This window comes from Lactuca virosa, chromosome 6 (genome assembly GCF_052849685.1).
Source record: "Lactuca virosa cultivar CGN04683 chromosome 6, Lactuca_virosa_CGN04683_v6, whole genome shotgun sequence".
NCBI lineage: Eukaryota > Viridiplantae > Streptophyta > Magnoliopsida > Asterales > Asteraceae > Lactuca > Lactuca virosa.
The window spans coordinates 131573677-131580144 of NC_136431.1; the positions used below are offsets into that span (position 1 = coordinate 131573677).

The window sequence follows — 6468 nt, forward strand, 5'->3', positions numbered from 1 at the left end:
TGCCTTTTTCTTTATTCAGGTTTCATAATTTATTTTAATTGTTGATTGAATCTTACTCAAACGCTTCATAGAAGCTCATCAACTCCATTAAATCTTGTCTGAAAGCCCCACAACTGTCTTGATCACTTTTCAACCACCACTATATATATATATATATATATATATATATATATATATATATATATATATATATATATATATATATATGTTTCATATTTTTTTTCCATTCAATGTTGCACACCGAGCCATCTTTCTGCATTTATGCAGATGAAGACGGATGTCTTCAAAATGAGAAAGGGGATTTAGAGACGAAAAGTTCAAAACAATTGGACAGTAGTGGTGAATTCTCTTTTGCAGAGAGAAGTATGGGATTGATTGTGGAGGATGAAGAATCAAATGGATTTAAGAATGAAGAGATTCAACCACCGAGTCCTAAAATGTATCTTGCTACAGGGTTTGGAATCAATGGTATAGGTGGCACTGAGTTTACACCAACCTTGTTGGATGAGAGTGGTGATATCGAGTACTATAAGATGATTATTGATCCAGATCCTTACAATCCTCTCGCCTTGAGGAAGTACGCCCAATTTTTACAGGTGAGAAGTCAACATTCTCTTTCTTTCTTTCTTTCTTTCATTTCCCAAAATTTTCACCAGATTGTAAGTTTTTGAGTATGATTACAGTCCACGGGTGATCTTAATGGAGCTGAGGATTACTTCTTGCGTGCTACACTTGAAGACCCTAATGATGGTCAAACTCTGATACAGTATGCTAAGTTTGTCTTGGAGGTTCATGGTGATCAGGATAAAGCCTTGAGTTACTTTGAGAAAGCTGCTCTTGTTGCTCATGGAGACTGGTAATCCACTTATGACTCCACAACCTCAATTTTCATTTCTATATATACAGGACAAGGTCATACTGTGTTTGGCATACACTAGACTAGATCATGGACTATACTAATTGGACATAAAGTACATATTTTTGTTCCGAAATGATTAAAATAACCCCATAAAGCTTTATCCAATCCCAATGTCCATGTAACATGTAACAAACATAATCTCAATATCATGTCTAAGCATATGCCATTGAAGAGCTTAATTGAAAATGAGTATTTATTTTTTTGTTTCAGTAATATTCTTGCAGCATATGCTAGCTTTCTGTGGGAAATAGATGAAGAGTGCGAGCATGGTGGTGCTGTTTCTGTAGGTGCAGAGCCTGTGTTGTAGTTGCTGCGTACTATGGTTCAAGACAAGTAGCTGTGGGCCCCAAGCTTGTGTTTTTGTACTAATCGTTTCGATGGGTACTTATTGCTGTTGTAATATAAGAAAAATTATACTATAATTCATATGGGTCTATATTTAATCATTTCGTAACCAAATACATTCTCAAATGTTGGATTTTTTTCAGAGATTTATGTAATCACTCGTGACATCTATTCTACTTAAAAACTGAACCAAGCTACCTTTCTTTCAAATGGTCGATATATAAGCCCCGTTGTATTACAATACAGATGTGCCAATATTAAAAACAAAACCAAAGCGTATCTATATTACAATATGAGTATCGGTTAGTTGAGTGTCAATAAACCTTTAGTGATGAAAAAAAAAAAAAAAAAAAAATCCGTTGCACACATCTAATAATCATTTCCATGACCATGAGCTGTTTTTCTTCTCGAGTTCATAAGACTTGTTGCACTTGGCATGCGTGTTTTGACTCAGCTTATGATTCTTCGACTCTGAACGTTCTGTTTTTGTTTTGTTTTTGGTTCTGAGCATCAAATCATTCTCTGCCCACATACCAACAATTAGTCTGATTGTGCATGCATATAACAACAATAGAACATGTCCTGATTATACAATAATTTGAACAAAATTGGGTTAAATACGGATAATATATGTTACCTGGACTCGATAAAACAGCTCGCGGTGGCAGGATAGAACTTGGCTTAATTACCTCTGTAATTTTCTTGTTGACCTTATTATTTGGTTTATTTCCCTCTGCAACTTTTCTGTCGACCTTCGCAGCTGCTTTTGATGATGATATATTGGCATCTGATTCAGCATATAGAAAATTAGATATCGTCTATGGCTAAGGTTTGATTATGTAAATTAAAATCGTTAGTTAGATGCCTGAAGTGGAGATATGATGAGACTTGAGAACCCTCGGTGGTGTGTAAGTGTAACCATCTTTATGTTGAGGGGAATTGGATGGAGACTGGAAATCCTTCAAATAAATTCTCTGAAACTCTTGTGGATCTTCTTCTTCTTGTCTCACCTTCACCTTCGGATACACTTTGAAAAATTCATAGCAAAAATCAATAGACGTATAGAAGAATACATAACGTATTAACGTATTGATATAAATTAAAGAAGCAAATATATGAACAAAAACTTACTTGGGGATTTGATTTAGTAGGATTCCGGGTAACTTGGGATCATCGAAAGTACACAACTAGTCCTTAAAAGAAGAATGAAAATGAGATTTCAAAACACAAGTCCTTAAGAAGTAGAACAGAAGAAGAAGAAGAAAAAGCGATTTCAATAAGAAAATCGTGCAAAGAAGGTCAACATCAGTGGCGGTCAACGCAGAGATTAATTGTGTTCGTGTTGTGGCTCTTATGAACGCTGGTGGGCCAAATATAGGTTCCCACTAAATATATACACTTTCTCTAGAATCTTCGTCACCTCATTTCTAGCTTTTTAGTTCGGTCAACGTTTCTGTTTATTATGTTTCACAGGTTTTGTTTTCTAAAACATCAATTTCCGACCACACGATTGATATAGAAAGCAGAAAGAAATGAATAAAAAATACAAACCCAAATCTTACCTGATACGACTAGAGATATATTCATGGCTCCCATCACGCCGGTAAAACAATGCCTTTGATGATCGTGATGATGATGATGATCGGAAGGCTTTTTGACGGGGGCAAATAGGCTATTGGGAAAAGTGTTAATGTGATTAAATGCTTCCAACTCCGGTCGAAAAGATGAGATCACGGCAACACTTTTGATCTCGTCAACGAAAATCTAACGCCTCCCGGCAGTGGCTTCGACAAATCAGCGGAAGTTACTGGTTTCACCGTTCTGCTATGTTTATGGGGATTTCAGTTTCATGGTTCTTACCACGAGTTATATATATATATATATATATATATATATATATATATATATATATATATATATATATATATATATATATATATATATATATATATATATATTATTATACAAACCTTATTATTTCTAATAATAAATTTAAGACGTCCAAACCATTAAGCTTTAAGTACTATAATTTATGCATAGTGGATTTTATATTTCTTAAATTTTAAGTTGAAAATAGAAAGACTAATTCAAATTTTTTTGAAAGCTAACAAAAATGCATAATTAACTTGTCTCCAAACTAAGTCAACACAAAAATCGGGTGTAAGCTTTAGAATCTCTCTTCAAGCTTGTGACCAAGTCATCAACTGAAACCAAATCCCTCTATCTTGATCACATTTTCCTCTATCTCGGCCCGTCCCCATATATTCCCAACGTTCAATCTTCAATCCACCTCTCTCTCCCCATCTATCCTCTTTACTGTACTATCTCCCTCCCGTATGAAAAAGCCCTAAATCACCGTCGTTACCCTGATCTTCACAACCACCACCACCACCAGGATCTTCATCAACTGGATTTCCGCCGTCCCTAACCATCACCGTTACCCTCTCCGTGATCACACTGGTCACCAATACAGAAAATAAGCACTTGGAACGTTTCTCTACAACTCTCTCACTCGAAAAATTCCTAAATGTCCTCTCGGTCACTCCAGAAACCCTTTAAGTTGAACCAGGTATGAAATTGAAGGTTACATGTACCTTTCTATCTTTCTCCCGTCTTTCAACACACAGAAGCATCAAAATTACTTTTAATTTTACAATTGATTGTTCGTTTTATAGTGAAGTTGCGTTGAAATGTTTTTGCTTATTTGGGTGTTTGTGATAATTTTTTTATCAGGGCACAATATTGATATACATCTGGCAAGAAGTAGATGGTCAGTCAAGAAGTGGATGAAAAAGACCATGATATCTTAATGTATGATCTAGAGGTAAGCCATCTGTTTCAAATAAAATGTTTTCACTTTTTCTTTTTTGATTCAGTGTTTCTGATTATAGTGAATACTAGGATTAAAACCTAAAAAGTCGTCTACACCACCATTGAGGTCTCTCTCTTTCTCACACACACACACACACAACATATGGTGAAATCGGTCAATTTTAGCATATACTTCACATACCATCTTTCTTCCCTTTAGTTTTTTGTTAGAAGATCTTAATTTTGATATTTATTGGCTTTTCTTCATCTAATGAAGATTATTATTTTGTGGATATTGATGAACTCAATTTCAGGTATGTTCTTTCTCTAACTTCTGAAGAAAATATCTCCTGGTTGGTAATTTTTACCAACTGCATATGATTCTCTTTGGGATTTAATTATGGGCTTTAAATTGCTTTTGTGCTTTGTATATTAGGACTACAATATTTCTTTCTCAAGTTCCCTATAATTCCAAGCTTTTTAATCTGCTAATAGATTGCATGGTGTTTATTGTTCTCACATAAATTTGTATTTGGTTCTTTGTTAGGTTGCATTCATAATTCTTGGTGTTGTTTAGATTTGGTAGATGTTGGGGTTGTGGATTTGGTAGGGGTTTTTGTTTATTGCTCTTAGGTTTCTTGTACTTGGCTCAAGTTCTTGCTGTTGTCCTCTCTTTTTATTAAAATAATTGTTCAAAAAAGTGTGGTTAAGCTATGCAGAACTCAAAGATGCATCTCGCATCTGTCAGGACTCAGGAAATCTTGTGAATATGCCATTCATATGAGTCTGACTTAGGGTCTTTTTCTCATTAAGTTGTAGTTATATATAATTCAACTTCTTCTTAGTGGATTGTTGCATCCTGCTTGATTGAATTGTACTTAAAAAGCATTATATCACCCTACTTAATTGTTTATAACATCATATTTTTATTGTATTATAGTATCCAAATTTATTGAATTTTAGTGTATATGTTGATTTACAAATCTTTTGTTTTTAAAAGCTTTATATGTTGATTTATATTCTTTTGCTTGGCAGGTGATTTCAGAGTTAGTTTGTACCAAAAAGTAACCATTTGGTGATTTCAAAGTATAATGCTTTTTTCTGTTTATGGCATTATAGTACATTGCCCCTTTTAGTGGTTGCTACATTCAATTTGGTGCAAGCATAGGCTGGCAACCCTTCTACAAAAACGGTAACAACAAAATTAACCTATATAATAGCATTTAATGGCTTACAAAGACTGTGATTCTGATTTCAATCATAGTCCAACCAATGTTCCAATGTAGGGGTCAAACATGATTTGGTTTGTGATTAGAGTTTCTTGTGTGTTCTATACTTGTAATAAAAAAGTTGCATTTGGAATAAAACGATGAACCAATGCAATATTTTGGACTTTGTGCTATCAAATGAATAATTTAATGATAGTAAAAATGATTAAGAAATTCACAGTAATAATAAAACGTCAATATGTTCCTAATAATTTGATTTTGTAATTTTTAACTATACTAAAGAATATATTTATATGTAATTGGTAGATGGTATTGGAATTAGTTACAAATAAATGTAGATATATTTTGGTAGATTTTCATTATTCACTTGCCTATGATCAGAATATATTCCAAATTATTAAGTAAAGTTGACACAAGCTAATCATAATTTAAGAAACAAATATCATGTCAAATTGTGTAAAATGATTATAGGAGTCATGAATTTGTATTCGAGAGTTGTATTGGTCTATTGATTTTATTTGATGCTTACAAATTAAAATAAACAAAAATATTGATAATATTCCGGAATAAAACCACACAACATAATACTTTTAATTCTATAAATGCTAATATAGTTTGCAATTGTTTCGGGATAAGCATCCGAATTTATTAATGATTGTTTTTTCAACATTATTTTATCAAAATACTTTATCCATTTTTTTATAGCTTTTTACTATTCAATACTAGGAAATACTTAAAATAGTTTTTGAAAAGGGAAAAAACATATACTTAGCGATTAAAACATAAACAAATAATTCAACCCATTTCTCTTTTCACATTCTGGTTAATGTTATGATGTGTTTCAATACTAAAAAGCTCCATAATTATTTTAAAAATAAGGAAAATAACTTGATACAATCATTTGGAGAGGGTCGTGAAATGTTCTTAAAATGATTGGAAATTCATAAAAAAAATTAATCGTTTGTAGTAACTAATTTATGAAAAAATATCCGCATCCGTCGCTTGGCGCGGGTAAACGGCTAGTATATATATATATATATATATATATATATATATATATATATATATATATATATATATATATATATATATATAGGTTTAGGTTCTATGAAAAATAAAAAACCCTAAAAATCGTTAAAATCCATAAAAAATATACTTAGAGAT

The 6468-nt window shown here is 32.5% G+C and overlaps 2 protein-coding genes across 2 annotated transcripts; one reads left to right on the plus strand and one right to left on the minus strand.

Moving 5' to 3' along the window:
* The first annotated feature begins 220 nt into the window (after positions 1 to 220).
* Positions 221 to 1378, plus strand: LOC145122595 (uncharacterized). The gene is made up of 3 exons (XM_079058170.1): positions 221 to 596; positions 684 to 856; positions 1130 to 1378. The coding sequence occupies exons 1-3, from the start codon at positions 231 to 233 to the stop codon at positions 1224 to 1226; spliced, it is 636 nt and encodes a 211-aa protein (XP_078914296.1). The 5' UTR covers positions 221 to 230; the 3' UTR covers positions 1227 to 1378.
* An 85-nt stretch (positions 1379 to 1463) lies between these two features.
* LOC145122596 (uncharacterized) lies at positions 1464 to 3083 on the minus strand. Its single transcript, XM_079058171.1, has 5 exons — positions 2827 to 3083; positions 2396 to 2457; positions 2130 to 2291; positions 1902 to 2051; positions 1464 to 1786 (listed from the first exon to the last, which is right to left on the minus strand). Coding segments are annotated over exons 2-5 (459 nt in total). The 5' UTR covers positions 2397 to 2457; positions 2827 to 3083; the 3' UTR covers positions 1464 to 1640.
* Positions 3084 to 6468: the final 3385 nt, after the last annotated feature.

What these genes read in the sequence shown, in the direction of transcription:
- LOC145122595 (XM_079058170.1), top strand. Translation starts at nt 231, where the DNA reads ATGTTGCACACCGAGCCATCTTTCTGCATTTATGCAGATGAAGACGGA. An exon ending in AGTACGCCCAATTTTTACAG is followed by an intron (nt 597 to 683) that starts GTGAGAAGTCAA and finishes GTATGATTACAG; the next exon opens with TCCACGGGTGATCTTAATGG. An exon ending in CTTGTTGCTCATGGAGACTG is followed by an intron (nt 857 to 1,129) that starts GTAATCCACTTA and finishes TTTTTGTTTCAG; the next exon opens with TAATATTCTTGCAGCATATG.
- LOC145122596 (XM_079058171.1), bottom strand. An exon ending in TCATCATATCTCCACTTCAG is followed by an intron (nt 2,052 to 2,129) that starts GCATCTAACTAA and finishes ATGCTGAATCAG; the next exon opens with ATGCCAATATATCATCATCA. An exon ending in AGCTGTTTTATCGAGTCCAG is followed by an intron (nt 1,787 to 1,901) that starts GTAACATATATT and finishes GTATGTGGGCAG; the next exon opens with AGAATGATTTGATGCTCAGA.